The sequence below is a fragment of the Scyliorhinus canicula genome, chromosome 23, assembly GCF_902713615.1.
Source record: "Scyliorhinus canicula chromosome 23, sScyCan1.1, whole genome shotgun sequence".
NCBI classification, from domain to species: Eukaryota; Metazoa; Chordata; class Chondrichthyes; order Carcharhiniformes; family Scyliorhinidae; genus Scyliorhinus; species Scyliorhinus canicula.
In genome coordinates this window covers 25,553,193-25,573,213 of record NC_052168.1, presented here as the reverse complement: position 1 = coordinate 25,573,213, position 20,021 = coordinate 25,553,193, and the positions used below count along the sequence as shown (strand labels likewise).

The 20,021-nt window shown below is 45.1% G+C and overlaps 1 protein-coding gene across 4 annotated transcripts in view; it reads left to right on the top strand.

Annotated features, from left to right (window-relative positions):
- tom1 (target of myb1 membrane trafficking protein) overlaps positions 1-20,021 on the top strand; it is a 115,098-nt gene that overhangs the window by 81,677 nt on the left and 13,400 nt on the right. For all 4 annotated transcript variants that reach the window (XM_038783386.1, XM_038783385.1, XM_038783384.1 and 1 more), the window contains one exon: positions 14,562-14,637. In XM_038783386.1, coding sequence (XP_038639314.1) covers positions 14,562-14,637 — 76 coding nt within the window. The remainder of the gene's footprint in view (positions 1-14,561; positions 14,638-20,021) is intronic.

Here is a 20,021-nt window from a genome sequence, read left to right as displayed (position 1 = left end):
TGTGCAACCTGATCATATTCTTTACAAGTTGGTCCCAGATTAATGTTGGAGTTTGAGCAGGCATGACAAGCAGCAATGACAGTAGGGTAATACATTAGACCATTGCCTTTTGGCATGAACGGAAGATGGGAGGTTTTGATTCCAATGCCAGTGTCAAATGGCAGCTGGGTCGTTTTACAGCATTACTCTTTAATAAGGAGTGTTTGTGCGTCACAGATGAAAGTGGAGGATGAATAATTCTCCCCCCCCCCCCCCCCCCCCCCCCCCAGTTTTGTCTGGAAAAATTCAAACCAACCAAAATAATCACTTATTGGAAATAAGCACCTCACAATAGTGCAATGTGAACCTCAGAATGACATGACCGTTGTTAACACTTAATCCCGAACCTCAAAGAAAAGGAATCTCAGACCTGCCTTTAAGTGCAGACTTCAGAAAAGTTAATTTTACTTTACATTTTAAACGTGTCTAACAATTGGGATGAAATAAATTTAATAATAGGATCTGTGTGTTTCATGTTTATTTTAAAACTTAGGAACAAGAGGGAAGTCGGGCAAAACTTCGTCCCACCTTAAGTCTTTTTAAAAATAAATTTAGAGTACCCAATTAATTTTTTTCCAATTAAGGGGCAATTTAGCGTGGCCAATCCACCTACTCTGCACATTTTTGGGTTGTGTGGGCGAAACCAACGCAGACACGGGGGAGAATGTGCAAACTCCACACGGACAGTGACCCAGAGCCAGGATCGAACCTGGGACCTCGGCGCCGTGAGGTAGCGGTTGCTACCACTGCGCCACCGTGCTGCCCCATCCCACCTAAAGTCTTATTAGAATAAGTTGTCAGACATGGCGCTTGAGAGGGCTAAAGGCCAGAACAGACCATGGTTTGCAATCTGTAGGAATTTCAGGATTCTGACACTCTTCCAACATGCAGGTCTGCTTTCCATAAAACAATCATTGCCATTTATAGAAAGGTTACTCATGTATCGGCAAATGAGGATACCTTGTGCAGTCAGGTTGTAACGTTGCAGCAGCCAGTTATGCCCTGTGTGGCAGTGCACAATGCTGGCCTTATCTACAGGAAATGGAGTGAGCAGCTCCATGTTGGATCCATTGGCAGTCCATATTGCTGGCCAAGACTGTGACCATGAAGAAGGAGGATAATATTTACTGACGCCAGGAAAGGAGCTGTTTGTGGATGTTGAGCGTGGAGCACATTGTCCGAGTTTACACAGTGTTGACTGGGCAAGGTGCTCCTGATGCCAGGTAAAGCCACGCAGCAAAGGCCACCTGTAAGGAGATGTGGGTGGTTAAAGATTGACTATAGATTGTGGGCCTCTGGTGAAAATAAGGAACAGGAGAACATTCATGCCGTTGCTTTCTCTGTTGAAAGCACAGCCTGAGGTCAAGCTTTGATTGTCCACTTTTTTTTTTTTTTTGGAATATGAACTGTGCGAGCAGAGGAAGAATTAGGAGAAATATCAACTCTGGTTACTTCATTATCCAAGTGGAAGCAAGGTATGACTTGGCTTTGTCAGTATGAGGGAAAATAAGATTTGAAGAATCAGAGCTGGATGTGGGTGACTTGGATACTGAAGAGAGATTAGCTCTACCCCTTCCAGTTTTATGGATAGGATTTACAAGAAGATGCCCAGCACTTTTGAACTGGAAGTCAGTAGCGCCCATCGTGGCGTGGTTGGGGGATTTGTATGGGTTCCTCAGGTTGGAGAAGATCAAGTTTGCCCTTAGGAGGTCAGAGGAGGGGCTTACATGTGGCGGAGGCCATTTCTGTTTATGTTTGAGAAATTGTTTGTCGAGGGGGGGAAAGAGTAAAAAAGGGGAGAAATTGAACAAACGGTACATACCATGTTTTTTGTGTTATGCCGCTGTGTTGGAATGTGTTTGGGATCAAATATATTTTTTTTAATGTTTGAGAAATGTAAGATGGACAATCCGTCCATGGAAGAGTATATTATGGTCTTTGATAGGTTCTGTATGAGAAAGCGATCTCGGAGTCTGTACTTGCGTTGAAGTTACTGAGTTGTTCACAGATTTCACACGTAGACAGACCTCTGGTACTGATGGGAGCTCAAGTTCACGGAGCAGATTCTCTTTTAGATTAAACAGCTGCTGCCCTATAAAAATATTTCAGAAAAATCATCGGGTCCCAAACAGACAACTCCGCAGTGATGCTAAGAATGGAGAACCCCGTGGTCACTGAATTTTGAGACTACTTGAATACTAGATGCAGACGTCCGTACGAAGACGGAGTTGCTGATGGGCAGTCTGAGGAGGGTCACACCCTTTGCTGATCCGTGGATCAGACTGAAATAGTGACTGGGATGGTGACTATAGGCGTATGAGCAACAGAAAAGCACAGAGTGATTAACCATAAGACACAGCAGAATTAGGCCACTTGGCCCATCAAGTCTACTCCGCCATTCAATCATGGCTAATATTTTCTCATCCCCATTCTCCTGCCTTCTCCCCATAACCCCTGATCCCTTATTAATCAAGAACCTATCTATCTCTGTCTTAAAGACATTCAGTGAATTGGCCTCCACAGCCTTCTGCGGCGAAGAGTTCCACTGATTCACTCCCTCTGGCTGAAGAAATTCCTCCTCATCTCTGTTTTAAAGGATTGTCCCTTTAATCTGAGATGGTGTCCTCTGGTTCTCGTTTTTCCTACAAGTGGAAGCATCCTCTATACGCTCCTTCTATCCAGGCCTCACAATATCTTGTAGGTTTCAATAAGATCCCCCCTCATCCTTCTAAACTCCAACGAGTACAGACCCAGAGTCCTCAAAACGTTCCTCGTATGAAAAGTTCTTCATTCCAGGGATCATTCTTGTGAACCTCCTCTGGACCCTTTCCAAGGCCAGCACATCCTTCCTTAGATATGGGGCCCAAAACTGCTCACAATACTCCAAATGGGGTCTGACCAGAGTCTTGTACAGCCTCAGAAGTACATCCCTGGTCTTGTATTCTAGCCCTCTTGACATGAATGCTAACATTGCATTTGCCTTCCTGATTGCCAACTAACCTGCACGTTAACCTTAAGAGAATCATGAACAAGGACTCCCAAGTGCCTTTGTGCTTCTGCTTTCCGAAGCATTTCCCCATTTAGAAAATAGTCTATGCCTAGATTCCTCCTTCCAAAGTGCCTAACCTCACACTTTTCCACATTGTATTTCATTTGCCACTTCATTGCCCACTCTCCTAGCTTGTCCAAATCCTTCTGCAGCCCCCTTGCTTCCTCAATACTACCTGTCCCTCTACAGATCTTTGTATCATCTGCAAACTTAGCAACAGTGCCTTCAGTACCTTCTTCCAGATCATTAATGTATATTGTGAAAAGTTGTGGTCCCAGCACAGACCCCTGAGGCACACCACTAGTCACCGGCTGCCATCCTGAAATAGACCCATTTATCCCCACTCTCTGCCTTCTGCCAGTCAGCCAATCCTCTATCCATGCCAGGATCTTACCCTGAACACCATGAGCTCTTAACTTATTTAAGTCTCCTATGCGGCACCTTGTCAAAGGCCTTCTGGAAATCTAAATAAATCACGTCCACTGGTTCTCCTTTGTCTAACTTGCTTGTTGCCTCCTCAAAGAACTCTAACTGATTTGTCAGACACGACCTCCCTTTGACAAAGCCGTGCTGACTCAGTCCTATTTTACCATGCACTTCCAAGTGCTTCACAATCTCACCTTTAATAACAGACTCTAAAATCTTATCAATGACTGAAGTCAAGCTAACCGGCCTATAATTTCTTGTCTTCTGCCTCCCTCTCTTCTTAAACAGTGGTGTTATATTAGCCACTTTCCAGTCCTCTGGGACCCTTCCTGGTTCCAGTGATTCCTGAAAGATCATCACTAATGCCTCCACAATTTCCTCAGCTATCTCTTTTAGGACCCTGGGGTGTAGTCCATCCGGTCCAGGTGACTTATCCACTGTCAGACCTTTCAGTTTCCCCAGAACCTTCTCCTCAGTAATGGTTACTGCACTCTGCCCCCTGGTTCTCCTGGAGCTCGGGCATCCCACTGGTGTCTTCCACCGTGAAGACTGATGCAAAGTAACTATTCAATTCGTCTGCCCTATTATTACTTCTCCAGTCACATTTTCTAGTGGTCCAATGTCTATTTTTGCCTCTCTTACCTTTTATATATTGAAAAAATCTCTTCCCATCTTCCTTTGTATTACTAGCTAGCTTGCACTCATATTTCATCTTCTCCCCCTTTATTGCTTATTTAGTTGTCCTCTGCTCGCTTTTAAAGGCCTACCAGAGGACACCAACACTCCATTGTAAGTCTTCCGCTGGCTTGCAAATTTAATGACATAGTTGGTTTGGACTTGAAGGTGTGAAACAAAGATTGAGGTTACACTTTGTGGATATGGCAACTAGATGCGGCCTACCTATGGTGATATATGGTGGGGACAAACAGACCAGTGTAGCCAAGGAATTGGAATTTTTAAAATATAAATTTTAGAGTTTCCATAATTTTTTTCCAAGGGGCAATTTAGCATGGCCAATCCACCTATCCTGCACATCTTTGGGTTTGTGGGGGGTGAGACTCACGCAGACACGGGGGGGAAAATATGCAAACCTCACACAGTCAGTGACCCGAGGCCGGGATCGAACCCAGGTCCTGGGTGCCGTGAGGCAGCGGTGCTAACCACTGCGCCACCGTGCCGCCCCTAGGAATTGAAAAAATGGGTTGGCTCCAGACTACTAACACCAGCAAATATTTTGATGGATAATGGAGGAGAATTCGTAAATGGTGAATTTCGGGACATGTGCAAGAGTTTAAATACTGTGGTCATGGATACTGTGGCTGAGAACCTGTTCAGTTGTTTATGTGAGATAAATCACGAAGCAATTGACGAGATGTTGCGCAAGATACTGGTCAACCAACCGACTTGCGAGTTGCAAATGGCAGTGGCATGAACTGAAAGTTAGTTGAAAATGGGTTGGGGGGGGGGGGGGGGGGGGGGCGGGCATAGCCTGTACGATTTGGTATATGGCGGGAATCCAAAATTGCCTCCAGTACTGTCTGATGGCCCTCCTGCCCGATTTCAGCAGTTCTAATTTTGATGACCACTGGAAATCATTATACGCAGGCAGGAAAGCTTTCATCAAGACTGAAGTTTTGGAAAGAATTCTCAGTGTTGCAATATTGCGGAAGAATTTTGATGGATACAGAACTGGCTCGGTCAGAAGACAGAGCGTAGCAGTGGAAGAGTGCTTTGAAGAATGAAGGGCTGTGACTAGTGGCATTCCTCAGGGATTAGTGCTGTTTGTAATATATATATATATAAATAAATTAGGAGGAAAATGTAACTGGTTTGATTAGTAAGTTTGCACAAATGTTGTGGAATTGTGGGTAGCGATGGGGACCATCAGAGGATACAGCAGGATATAGATCGGTTCGAGACTTGGGCGGAGAGATGGCAGATGGAGTTTAATCCGGACAAATGTGACGTAATGCATTTTGGAACGTCTAATACTGGTGGGAAATACAAAGTAAATGGCAGAACCGTTAAGAGCACTGACAGGCAGAGGGACCTGGGTGCACAGGTCCACAGGTCAGTGAAAGTAGCAGTGCAGTTGGATAAGATAGTCCAGAAGGCATGCAGCATGCTTGCCTTCAACGGCTGGGGCACTGAGATTAAAAATTGGCAAGTCATGTTGCAGCTGTATAGACCCTTGGGTAGGCCACACTTGGAATATAGTTTTCAATTCTGGTCACCACATGACCAGAAGGATGTTAAGGCTTTGGACAGGGTACAGAAGAGATTTACCAGGATATTGCCTGGTATGGAGGGTATTGGCTATGAGGAGAGGTTGGAGAAACTTGATATGTTCTTGCTGGAATGACGCGGGTTGAGGAGCGACCTGATAGACGTCTACAAGATTGAGGGGCGAGGGCAGAGTGGATAGTCAGAAGCTTTTTCCCAGGGTGGAAGAGTCAATTACTAGGGGGCAAGATTTAAAGGAGATGCATGGGGCAAATGTTTTACAGAGGGTGGTAGAGCCTGTACCTCGCTGTCAGAGGAGGTGGTGGAAGCTGATACGATAGTGACTTTTAAGGGATGTCTTGACAAATACATGAATAGGGAGGTAATAGAGGGATGTGGTCTTCAGCAGCATGGTCGGTGCAGGCTTGGAGGGCCTGTTCCTGTGCTGTAATTTTCTTTGTTTTTTGAAGTGGTCCCGAGCAAGGTGCATGGGAGTCAGGCTTCTGGGGCCTTTTAAGTATATGAGGTTGGAAATAAGGCAGTCTAGGTCTGAAGTAACTTCACAACAACAATCCTATTTACAAAGTGTTAACCCTATCACAGTCATGCCAGGTCCTCTCAATAGGGTGGCACAGTGGTTAGCACTGTTGCTTCACAGCGCCAGGGACCCGGGTTCGATTCCCGGCTTGGGTCACTGTGCGGAGTCTGCACGTTCTCCCCGTGTCTGCGTGGGTTTCCTCCGGGTGCTCCGGTTTCCTCCCACAAGTCCCGAAAGACATGCTGTTAGGTGAATTGGACATTCCGAATTCTTCCTTTGTGTACCCAAACAGGCGCTGGAGTGTGGTGACTAGGGGATTTTCATAGTAACTTCATTACAGTGTGTTAATATAAGCGTTCTTTTGACACTAATAAAGATTATTATTTCTATTATTTTATTATTACTATTATTATGCTTTCAAAGCTGAGTTGGAGCAGCTGTGGAGTACAGTTGGCACATGGACAAGGCACAATACAAATTTTGATGTCTTAGAACTAAGTACAGTAATTAAAAAAATAAATGTCAAGGACATTTTACGGGCAAACAAGCGTTTAACAAATGATGGAGAAATGTGTCCTGAAATTTCCATCTTTGGATGAGCCCAAAAGTATAAGGTTTTTAGTGATTCCTCTTGCGTAAACCTTTATGATGGGCTTTTGAGCTGAGCTAGTTTTATAATGTTCCTGTTGGGAGAAAGTTGGAAATATTGCCCTTCACTTGGGAGGCCAAGAAAATAATAAAAAGTACTCTGGCTGCAGAAACTCTTATACTTATTGAGGCAGTTGACATGACATTCTTTTTATCAAAGATATTAGGGGGGATTCTACATTCAGGAGATGGTGAATAAACCATATCTATTGAATGTTATACAGACAGTAGTTCCCTTTTGCGATAATGTGCACTTCAGAAAATGTATGAATGAGATTAAGAATTGATACTGCGAGTTTGAAACAAATGTTGGAGAAAAATAAATCTCCAAATTTAAATAGGCAAATACAATCCATTAGTTGTCTTGGCAAAAGGAATGCTTCCAGTGAGAAGTTATTGGTAGTTTTAGACGAAAGAAGCCTCATGATGTGAATCTTGGAGTGCAAGATTTATTTATCTCTCTCAGTTTTTTTAAAAATCTTGTCCGTAAACATGTATTTTCCTCTCTTTGCTTATCAATTTTTCCTATCTTTGCTGAGCGATTTCCTTCTCAATAGGCCGAGCTCTAATTTTAAGATGATGGCACCTTGTTCGTGATTTCCCCAAAGGAAAAGTTTCTTTGTAACTACTGTACAGATCCTGCTTAATATTATGAACACTTTTTGATCAGCACACATTTACAAAAATGATATCGAGGCAAGAGGGCTGAATTGGGGACATGTTGCACAGCCAAAGCTTTTACCCCTTTGAGTAGAGGAAGATGCTAAAGGAATTGACAGAGAAATTATTTTCTCTGATGGGTAAAGTTCAGCTGAGGAGATCACCTTAAAAATGGAACTGGACCACCAGGGGTGATGTCAGGAAGCACTTCTTCATACACATCCTTATCTCTCAAAAGGCTGTTGAGTCAAGGAAATGGAGGATGGCTATGCTAAAGACACTTGGAGTGGAGGAGGGCATGGATGAATTTTAGGTTTCCCCCATCAGGATGTGGCCGACAGTTTGGGGGTCTCTCCACCTTTTCGGCAACGTTCCCTGCCTTGGGGGGCCTTCACTTTTTCTATACTTTCCTCAGGCTCTTGTACAGAACACTTGAGTGTGACACGAGAGCAAATGTCATGCCTGACCTCTTAAACAGTGAATGATGCTGGCTAATTCTAATTTGACGTTCCCACACAAGATATTTTCCTCCCACTCCTTCCATTTAATCTGAAGGAAATGGATCTCTCGAAAGGGAGTCTTGTTCTATGATCTGGAGTGCGCAATAAAAATTCAATCCCTTGCAAAACAGCAAAAGCATGTGAAGCAGCGTTGTGTGGCCATGCAACTATTTGGAGGTGTCATTTCAAAAATATGCATGATCATTGAATTTAATCCTCGTGTACGTCTATTTTCAGCCGTTCTATTTTTGTTTGGGTCTATCGCGTGAAGATGCTCCTTCAGTTGCAAGGTAGTTTGTTAGTTCTGGCCTTTCGATGGAGATGTGTTTGAAACTCCTGAAGCCGTTCGTGCCATTTTTACTCATCACCTTGCTAATTATTGCACTTTTCCTCATCATTGACGCCATTATCCACGGGGGCCCCTTCACCGATCCCCACTTCTTCGAAAAGTTTGACCGCACAAGGCCCAACCCAGTCTCTTTTAATTGGACTGGGGTAAGATGAAATGGGTTTGACTGTGCCCTTCATTCAAGAGCGTATGATTTTGAAACTTGGCTCGAGCTTATAAAACAGCAGCAATAGTTTTGATCGAGGTCCTGGAATTGTTCTACTGCACTGCTTATTTAGGTGAGTTTAAAGCAAGTAATACAGATTTTCATCCAAAATGTTACTTTTCTAATGCAATGATCATGTTGCCTGCAGTTGGGCAGAATGGGTAATTAAAGTTTCAGCATTTCAGCATCTTGAATTTGGTAACAGATTCTGCATGTGCACATGTATAGATTTGTAATAACTCCCAATGTATAGTTACATGTTTTATTTGCATTATTTTATAGAACATAGAAAAGTACAGGCCCTTTGGCCCACGATGTTGTGCTGACCATTTATCCTAATCTAAGATCAACCTAACCTGCACCCCTTCAATTTACTGCTGTCCATGTGCCCTGTCCAGTTTATGTAGAATTACAGCACGCAACTATGCTGTTTAGACCGGGAGAGACTCTGGCTAGTTGAGGCTCTTTGAATGCTGTCTACTTCTGTCTCCAGGCGGATTCGTGACACTAGTGATGCGTCGCAGCCAAACAATTAGCGTAGTGTCACGATCCGAGTGTTTGAAAAGTTTTGCAAGTGTAAAAGCTGATCCTTTGTCCACTTTGTTTCATTGGGGTTTGTAAAAACTTAGTGTCATTTTATTTGCATTTTTGTTTTTACTGCAGTGCTGATAAAACTTCACTATTGGCTAGAGTTAATTGTTAGCTTAATTTTGCCTTTTGCATTTGAAATTTGAATGGAGGAACTGGATGATAGCAGTGTGATACTTGACCATGTGGTCTTCCTGGGGATAGTTATGGTAAGAAGCACGGTAGCATGGTGGTTAGCATAAATGCTTCACAGCTCCAGGGTCCCAGGTTCGGTTCCTGGATGGGTCACTGTCTGTGCGGAGTCTGCACGTCCTCCCCGTGTGTGCGTGGGTTTCCTCCGGGTGCTCCGGTTTCCTCCCACAGTCCAAAAGATGTGCGGGTTAGGAGGATTGGCCATGCTAAATTGCCCGTAGTGTCCTTAAAAGTAAGGTTAAGGGGGGGGGGTTGTTGGGGGTATAGGGTGTAGCGTGGGTTTGAGTAGGGTGATCATTGTTCGGCACAACATCGAGGGCCGAAGGGCCTGTTCTGTGCTGTACTGTTCTATGTTCTAACACCAGGTTAAAGTCCAACAGGTTTGTTTCAAACACGAGCTTTCGGAGCACTGCTCCTTCCTCAGGTGAGGTCACCTGAGGAAGGAGCTGCGCTCCGAAAGCTCGTGTCTGAAACAAACCTGTTGGACTTTAACCTGGTGTTGTAAGGCTTCTTACCGTGCTCACCCCAGTCCAACGCCGGCATCTCCACATCGGGGATAGTTATAGTATCGCTTCTGTTGCCGTGGTTGCTCTTGAAGGTGTGCTTGAAAGTAGCTGATGGACTGAATGGTTTGTAGGCAAGTTAAACGACTTGTACCTTAGCGGAGCAACATAGAACCGTAGAATTGCTACAGTGCAGAAGGGAGACCATTTGGCCCATCGAGTCTGCATCTGCCCTCTGAAAGCCACCCTACATAAGCCTGTCCTATCCCCGTAACCCCATGACGCCACCTAACCTGCACATCTTAGGACATTAAGGGGAAATTTAGCATGGCCAATCCACCTAACCTGCGCATCTTTGAGTCTGTTCCACCATTCAATTAAATCATAGCTGATCTGTGACCTAAATTCTGCGTACCACCTTTTGACCCATATGCTTCAGTACCGTTTGGTTAACAAAAAAAATCTATCCATCTCACTGACCATTTCCTGCCATTTGCTGGACTTCAATTAACTGTTGTACATATGAATGTTTCCTATTTAATTTTTCTTCCAATTAAGGAGCAATATAGTGTGGTCAATCTACCTACCCTGCACATCTTTGGGTTGTGGAGTAGAGACCCACGCAGACACGAGGAGAATGAGAAGTGTTTCCTAACATCGCTCCTGAAAGGCCTGGCTCTAAGTTTTAGGCTGTGCCTCAGTCCCAGACCCCCAATGTGGCAGGAATAGGTTTCCTCCACCTACCCTATCTGCTCCCCTCCATAACATCCTGAAAACTTTAATCAGATCACCCCTGTTAGCACAGATTGTCATCTGAAACTCTTGATTAAAGTGAGATGTAAACATCCACCTTGCTTGAGATGGTAACCTGAGGAAATGAAAACAACCATTTCACTTAAATCAAAACTATTTTCAAAACTAAAATTCAATATAGTGTCCTTGGAACATTTCGGATTTGCCGCGATTCTACCTGTTCTTTACTGGTAGAATAGCTGCAATTCAGCCACTAATGTGTGAGAGGCCATGCTCGGGGCTTGTGCGGTGCAGTTTGTAAGGAGCATCCAGGAGGGCTTCTTAAAACAATATGGATACACGAAGGGGCTGTACTGGACCTGGTATTGGGGAATGAGCCCGGCCAGGTGGTATAAGTTTCAGTAGGGGAGTATTTCGGGAACAGTGACCAATATTCAGTAAATTTTAAAGTGCTGATGGACAAGGATAAGAGTGGTCCTAGGGTGAATGTGCTAAATTGGGGGAAGGCTAATTATAACAATATTAGGCGGAAACTGAAGAATTAGATTGGGGGGGCTGATGTTTGAGGGTAAATCAACATCTGACACGTGGGAGGCTTTCAAATGTCAGTTGAAAGGAATTCAGGACCGGCATGTTCCTGTGAGGAAGAAGGATAAATACGGCAAATTTCGGGAACCTGGGATAACGATAGATAGTGCAGGCCTCGTCAAAAAGAAAAAGGGGCATTTGTCAGGGCAAGAAGGCTGGGAACAGACAAAGCCTATGTGGAAAATAAGGAGAGTAGGAAGGAACTTAGGAGTCAGGAGGGCTAAATGGGGTCACGAAAAGTCCTTGGCAAATAGGGTTAAGGAAAATAGTGGATATTGAGTCTGGAGAAGGGTGTGTAGATGGCCTGAGTCACATTGAGATCCAAAAAAACGACACGTTGGGCGTCTTGAAAAATATTAAGGTGGCTAAGTCCCCAGGACCTGATGGGATCTACCCCAGAATACTGAAGGAGGCAAGAGAAGAAATTGCTGAGGCCTTGACAGAATTCTTTGGATCCTCACTGTCTTCAGGTGATGCCACGGAGGACTGGCGAATAACCAATGTTGTTCCTTTGTTTAAGAAGGGTAGCAAGGATAATCCAGGGAAGTACAGGCTGGTGTGCCTTACGTCAGTGGTAGGGAAATTACTGGAGAGAATTCCTTGAGATGGGATCTACTCCCATTTGGAAGCAAGTGGACGTATTAGCGAGAGACAGCATGGTTTTGTGAAGGGGAGGCCGTGTCTCACTAACTTGATAAGAGTTTTTTCAGGAGGTCACAAAGATGATTGATGCAGGTAGGGCAGTGGATGTTGTCTATATGGACTTCAGTAATGCTTTTGACAAGGTCCCTCATGGGAGACTGGTACAAAAGGTGAAGTCACACGGGATCAGAGGTGAGCTGGCAAGATGGATACAGAACTGGCTCGGTCATAGAAGGCAGAGAGCAGCAAGGAAGGGTGCTTTTCTGATTGGAGGGCTGTGACTAGTGGTGTTCCGCAGGGATCAGTGCTGGGACCTTTGCTGTTTGTAGTATATATATATGATTTGGAGGAAAATGTAACTGGTCTGATTAGTAAGTTTGTGGACGACACAAAGGTAGGTGGAATTGCGGATAGCGATGAGGACTGTCAGAGGATACAGCAGGATTTAGATCATTTGAAGACGTGGGCGGAGAGATGGCTGATGGAGTTTAATCCGGACAAATATGAGGTAATGCATTTTGGAAGGTCTAATACAGGTAGGGAATGATGCAATGAATGGTAGAACCGTCAAGAGTATTGACAGTCAGAGAGATCTAGATGTACAGGTCTGCAGGTCACTGAAAGGGGCAACACATGTGGTGAAGGTAGTCAAGAAGGCATACGCATGCTTGCCTTCATTGGCCGGGGCATTGAGGATACAAATTGGCAAGTTATGTTACAGCTTTATAGAACCTGTAGGCACCATGCCAGCACAAGTTGGTAGCACTGTGGCTTTACAGCGCCAGGGTCCCAGTTCGATTCCCCACTGGGTCACTGTCTGTGTGCAGTCTGCACATTCTCCCCGTGTCTGCGTGGGTTTCCTCCGGGTGCTCCGGTTTCCTCCCACAGTCCAAAGACATGCAGGTTAGGTGGATTGGCCATTCTAAATTGCCCTTAGTGTCCAAAAAGGTTAGGCGGGGTAATTGGGTGACGGGGATAGAGATAGGGTGGAAGCGAGGCCTTGGTGTGGATCGGTGCAGACTCGATGGGCCAAATGGCCTCCTTCTGCACTGTATGTTCTATGTTCTAACCTGAGTTAGGCCACACTTGGAGTATAGTGTTCAATTCTGGTCGCCGCACTACCAGAAGGATGTGGAGGCTTTAGAGAGGGTGCAGAAGAGATTTACCAGGATGTTGCCTGGTATGGAGGCCATCAGCTATGAGGAGAGGATGAATTAACTCGGTTTGTTCTCACTGGAACGACGGAGGTTGAGGGGCGACCTGATAGAGGTCTACAAAATTATGAGGGGCAAAGACAGAGTGGATAGTCAGAGACTTTTTCTCAGGGTAGAGGGGTCAATTACTAGGGGGCATAGGTTTAAGGTGCGAGGGGCAAGGTTTAGAGGAGATGTACGAGGGAAGTTTTTTTACGCAGAGGGTAGTGGGTGCCTGGAACTCGCTGCCGGAGGAGGTGGTGGAAGCAGGGACGATAGTGACGTTTAAGGGGCATCTTGACAAATACATGAATAGGATGGGAATAGAGGGATACGGACCCAGGAAGTGTAGAAGATTTTAGTTTAGACGGGCAGCATGGTCGGCGCAGGCTTGGAGGGCCGAAGGGCCTGTTCCTGTGCTGTACTTTTCTTTGTTCTTTGACACCGAAGTGTTAACCACCAAGTTGTCAAAAAAATTCTGACCAGAAAAATTTATACGAAAGGGAATGTTGTTGCAGAAGATAGTGTGTATTGGCAATCTGTGTGCATTTAAGATCAGAACTTGAGTATTGATGATAAAAGAGACACGCATCCTATGTTTTTTGCCGTACACTCATTGACTCATGTATTGAATGGTTGGCAATAAATCAACCAATCTGCACCCTTTTCCCCATGCAGCATGAACTGCTTTTCCCTCTGAAATTTGGTATTTTTGCATCTGTCTTGAGATGAGTGCAAGGTGAAAAGCTTTGGCAGCACGTCTCTATTTCTTTCAGCAATACATTTAAGATCCATGTTGATGCATCAAGTGTCAAACCAAGTACAGTACTTGGTTGTGAAACGAGAGCCTGATTTTATTTCCGATTTCCAACATCTTGAAAGAAATTGAATTTGTATAGCACCTTTCAAAGCAGTAAAATGTCCCACAGTGTTGCAAAAGAACATCAACAGCAGGCCAGCAACACGGTTCGATTCCCGTAACAGCCTCCCCGAACAGGCGCCGGAATGTGGCGACTAGGGGATTTTCACAGTAACTTCATTTGAAGCCTACTCGTGACAATAAGCGATTTTCATTCATTTCATTCATTCATTCATCAAACAGAATTCAACACCGAGTGAGCGAGGTAGATATTGGGGCAGATAGGGAGGTAGGTTTGAGAAGCGTCTTAAAGGAGGAATGGGAGGCAGAGGTTTGGGGGAGGGGGGGTCCTTAAAAATCGGAGGTGCTGAAGAAGTCCGAATACAAGGACTGCAGAGGTTTTGGTGGTTCCAAATTGAGCAAAGGCAGGGAGGAATGTGAACAGAATTTGATGCAGATTACTGTTTGTGAGCTGCTTCCTTTCTCTCCTCCGTATATAAAATCCTGCACTCCACGCTTCAGTTTGTTGCATCTTCTACGACTGATTATGGGGACTAATCAATCAACAAGCGAACCACTAATGAGAGAATGTTGGGTTTCTTCCAGTGTAAAATATGAAGAACCACAAGCAATTGAAGGGCTGGCTGGGGCACTGGATACTCGACAACAGAACACCGGAGCTGTAAGTGTTTACTTCAAATCTATTCCCTATACGCAGCTCACTAAATATTATAATGAATGGAGGTTTCGACTTGACTAATTCTCTAAATTGTGGATTGGGTCCAGTTGTTTGTGTACTTGCTGAAGCAAGGCAAATGTCATTTCATCAAAGTCATTGAGAAATTTGATTTCGAAATAAAAATGTTATGCTCTTCAGAAACAAATGGGACTTGATGGTTGTTTAAATGCATTTTCATTTTGTTTTCAAAATGCAGATGAAATGAGTGCATTTTGAAAGTTTTGACCTAGTCTGTTCCAGGGACGGTTAAGGGCTGGTTGACCAATGCCAATGGTGCCACAGATTGGTGAGATTTGGGTCTATCTTCAGCACCAAAGTCTCTACCAACTACAGAAAACCTAATCCAAAAATATTACAGCAACAACTGATAAAAGCAGGAAAAAAATGTAGAGTGGAAAATAATATATATATAATACGAATTGTGTGTATACCAATCCCAGTCTCTTTCTGTGATTGATGGGGAAGTTCCCATCAATGGCAATGGGCAACACGGCAGCACAAATGGCTTCACAGCTCCAGGGTCCCAGGTTCAATTCCCCGCTGGGTCACTGTCTGTGCGGAGTCTGCATGTTCTCCCCGTGCCTGCGTGGGTTTCCTCCGGGTGCTCCGGTTTCCTCCCACAGTCCAAACACGTGCAGGCTAGGTGGGTTAGCCATGCTAAATTGCCCTTAGTGACCGAAAAGGTTAGGAGGGGTTATTGGGTTACAGGGATAGGGTGGAAGTGAGGGCTTTAGTGGGTCGGTGCAGGCTCGATGGGCCAAATGGCCTCCTTCTGCACTGTATGTTCCTATGTTCCCCATCATTTCCATTCTAACTATAGCGATGTCACTTACGAAGATGGTGAGGGGTGGAAAGTCAAGAATTGGTTTTGCGGACATTAACACCCTGTAAACCATTGTGAATCACTTTTGCCATCATGAGAATCGGAAGACACTATATAAATTCAAACTTTCCCTCTTTTTCCCCAATGAAGGGGCAATTTAGCGTGGCCAATCCACCTACCCTGACAATCTTTGGCTTGTGGGGGTGAGACCCGCAGACACGGGGAGAATGTGCAAACGCCACACGGACAGTGACCCAGGGTCGGGATCGAACCTAGGTCCTCAGTGCCGTGAGGCAGCAGTGATAACCACTGCGCCACCATGCTGCCCCATGAATTGGAATTTTTTTTGTTTTGTTTTTTTAAACAAATTTAGTGTACCCAATTAATTTTTTCCAATTACTTCATAGAATTTACAGTGCAGAAGGAGGCCATTCGGCCCATCGAGTCTGCACGGCTCTTGGAAAGAGCACCCTACCCAAGGTCAACACCTCCACCCTATCCCATAACCAGTAACCCCACCCAAACACTAAGGGCAATTTTGGACACTAAGGGCAATTTATCATGGCAATCCACCTAACCTGCACATCTTTGGACTGTGGAGGAAACCAGAGCACCCGGTGGAAACCCACGCACACACAGGGAGGATGTGCAGACTCCGCACAGACAGTGACCCAAGCCGGAATCGAACCTGGGACCCTGGAGCTGTAAAGCAATTGTGCTAACCACAATGCTACCATGCTGCCCTGAATTAGAATTATTACAGGATAGCTACAGTCCTTGTTCATTGCTAAGCACTGAAATTTATAACTCTTAGCTGAGAGGGTTTTTTGGCTGCATCAAGCGAAAGTCATAGAATATAGAACAGTACAGCACAGTACAGGCCCTTCAGCCCACAATGTTGTGCCGACCTAAGATTTATCCTAATCTAAGATGAACCTAACCTACACCCCTTCAATTTACTGCTGTCCATGGGCCTGTCTAAGAGTCACTTAAATGTCCCTAAATACTCTGACTCCACCACCTCTGCTGGCAGTGCATTCCACACACCCACCACTCTGTGTAAAGAACCGACCTCTGACATCTCCCCTATACCTTCCTCCAATCAGCTTAAAATTATGTCCCCTCGTGACAGCCATTTCCACCCTGGTGAAAAGTCTCTGGCTATCCACTCTATCCATGCCTCTCATCACCTTGTACACCTCTATCAAGTCACCTCTCTGCCTTCCTCACTCCAGTGAGAAAAGCCCTCGCTCCCTCAATCTTTTCTCCATGACATGCCCTCCAGTCCAGGCAGCATCCTGGTAAATCTCCTCTGTACCCTCTCCAAAGCATCCACATCCTTCCTATAATGAGGCGACCAGAACTGGACACGATATTCCAAGTGTGGTCTAACTAGAGTTCTGTAAAGCTGCAGCAAAACCTCACGGCCCTTAAACTCAATCCCCTGTTAACGAAAGCTAACACACCATATGCCTTCTTAACAACCCTATCAACCTGGGTGGCGACTTTGAGGGGTCTATGTACGTGGACCCCAAGTTCCCTCTGTTCCTCCACACTTCCAAGAATCCTGCCTTTAACCCTGTATTCAACATTCAAATTTGACCTTCCAAAATGAATCACTTCACATTTATCAAGGTTGAACTCCATCTGCCACTTCGCAGCCCAGCTCTGCATCCTGTCAATGTCCTGTTGTAACCTGCAACAACCCTCAACTCTATCTACAACTCCCCCAACCTTGGTGTCATCGGCAAACTTACTAACCCACCCTTCAACTTCCTCATCCAAGTCATTTATAAAAACCACAAAGAGCAGAGGTCCCAGAACAGATCCTTGCGGGACACCACTGGTCACCGACCTCCAGGCGGAATACTTTCCATCAACTACCACTCGCTGTCTTCTTTCGGCCAGCCAATTCTGTATCCAGACAGCCAGATTTCCCTGTATCGCATGTCCCCTAACTTTCTGAATGAGCCTACCATGGGAACCTTATCAAATGCCTTACTGAAATCCATATACACCACATCCACTGCCCGACCTTCATCAATGTGCCTTGTCACATCCTCAAAGAATTCAATGAGGCTTGTGAGGCATGACCTGCCCCTCACAAAGCCATGCTGACTATTGTTAATTAACCTATGTTTTTCTAAATAATCATAAATCCTATCTCTCAGAATCCTTTCCAATATTTTGCTCACCACAGACGTAAGAATGATGGGTCTGTAATTCCCAGGGATTTCCCTATTCCCTTTCTTGAACAGGGAAACAACATTCACCTCCCTCCAATCATCCGGTACTACTCCAGTGGAGAGTGAGGACGCAAAGATCATCGCCAACGGCGCAGCAATCTCCTCCCTCGCTTCCCGTAGTAACCGTGGATATATCCCGTCAGACCCAGGGGACTTATCTAGCCTGATGCTTTCAAAATTTCCAGCACATCCTCCCTTCTTAATATCAACTTGTTCAAGTCTATTAACCTGGTTCACAGTGTTCTCATGAGCAACAAAGTCCATCTTTCTAGTGAATACTGAAGCAAAGTATTCATTTAGGTCCTCCCCCCATCTCCTCAGACTCTAGGCACAAGTTCCCTCCACTATCTCTGATCGGCCCTACTCTCTCTCCGATCACCCTCTTATTTCTCACAAGTGTAGAATGCTTTGGGGATTTCCCTAATCCTTCCTGCCAGGGCTTTTTCATGCCCCCTTCTAGCTCTCCTCAGACCATTTTTCAGTTCCTTCCTGGCTACCTTGTCACCCTCTAGAGCCGAGTCAGATCCTCGTTTCCTCTTTTAAAAAAAAAATTTAGAATAGCCAGTTTTGTTTTCCAATTAAGGGGCAACTTAGAACAGTACAGCACAGAACAGGCCCTTCGGCCCAATGTTGTGCCGAGCCATGATCACCCTACTCAAACCCACGTATCCACCCTATAACCGTAACCCAACAACCCCCCCTTAACCTTACTTTTATTAGGACACTACGGGCAATTTATCATGGCCAATCCACCTAACCCGCACATCTTTGGACTGTGGGAGGAAACCGGAGCACCCGGAGGAAACCCACGCACACAGGGGGAGGACGTGCAGACTCCACACAGACAGTGACCCAGCCGGGAATCGAACCTGGGACCCTGGAGCTGTGAAGCATTTATGCTAACCACCATGCTACCCTGCTGCATGGTCAATCCACCTACCCTGCACATCCCCTACCAGCCTCCCCGAACAGGCGCTGGAATGTGGCGACTAGGGGCTTTTCACAGTAACTTCATTTGAAGCCTACTCGTGACAATAAGCGATTTTCATTTTGTTTCATTTTTTCATTTCATCTTTTGGGTTGTGGGGTTGAAACCGACGCAGACGTGGGGAGACTGTGGATCCTTGTTTCCTCAACCTTGCGTAAGCTTCCTTCTTCCTCTTGACTAGAAGCTCCGCTTCTCTTGTCATCCAAGGCTCCTTCACCTTACCATTCCTTCCTCGTCTCAGTGGGACAAACAATTCAGCACTCGCAGCAAACGTTCCTTAAACAATCCCCACATTACTGTTGTGCATTTCCCCAAGAACAATTGTTCCCACTTTATGCTCCTCAGCTCCTGCCTAATAGCAGTATCATTTCCCTATCCTATTTAGTTTTTCTAAGCTCCCAAGGAATGGAATGAAATTTGTTTCCCCATCCACTTTAAATTGACATTCACATCTGCAGCTCCTCATAAAGAAACCTGTGCCAAGATCCAAGTTTCCTTCTGTAAGATAATGCATCGGAGCGAAGCAACACGTTCCCAGGGCTCGTTCAGTTATCCAAGTGATGATTTGAAATGAACTCTGGACAGGTGGTGTGTGTTTCTGTATCCCACTCATTGTTCAATGTCTGTTGAGGCTCTGGGGATATTGATCTCTGAAGTAGAGGCTGAAAGGCAGCACTTGTCGTCAACACTGCTTGACTTCATCATTTTGTAAGATGCTTAACATTTGTTTCAACAATGAATGAGGAGAGGACTAATGTGAGTGAAGCTGAATAAGAGACAGCGTTGATTGTAGGCATTAGTCCCTTTGGTCCCTTCAACTCTTCAGTGTGGTCCTTCTCACTCCTATCCTGGGGATCAATATCACAAAAAAAGTTATCTTCTCACCATTTACAACTTCAAAGATTTTGCCATTGATGATAACAAATAATGTTTTCTATTTCAACATAGTGAATCTCCCAAATCATTTCATAAGAGTGTTGTTGCCCAGAGTTTTAACACCGAACCACAGATATTAGGACAGGTGAAGGTACGTTTGCTGAAGTGTCGGAAAGGAGATTTCCGAGCCTGAGGGCCCAGACAGCTGAAAGAACTTGGGGGTGCAGAGGGGGACCAGAATTGGAGGAATGCCCAGTTCTCTCAGGGTGCCAAGCTGGGGCAGGTTGTAGCCAAGGGAAAGGGCAAGGCTGTGGATTGAACGCAAAGGATTAATTTCTAAAATTGAGGCATTGCTCAGTGTATGTCAGCGTTTTGGGGCGATGGATGAACAGGA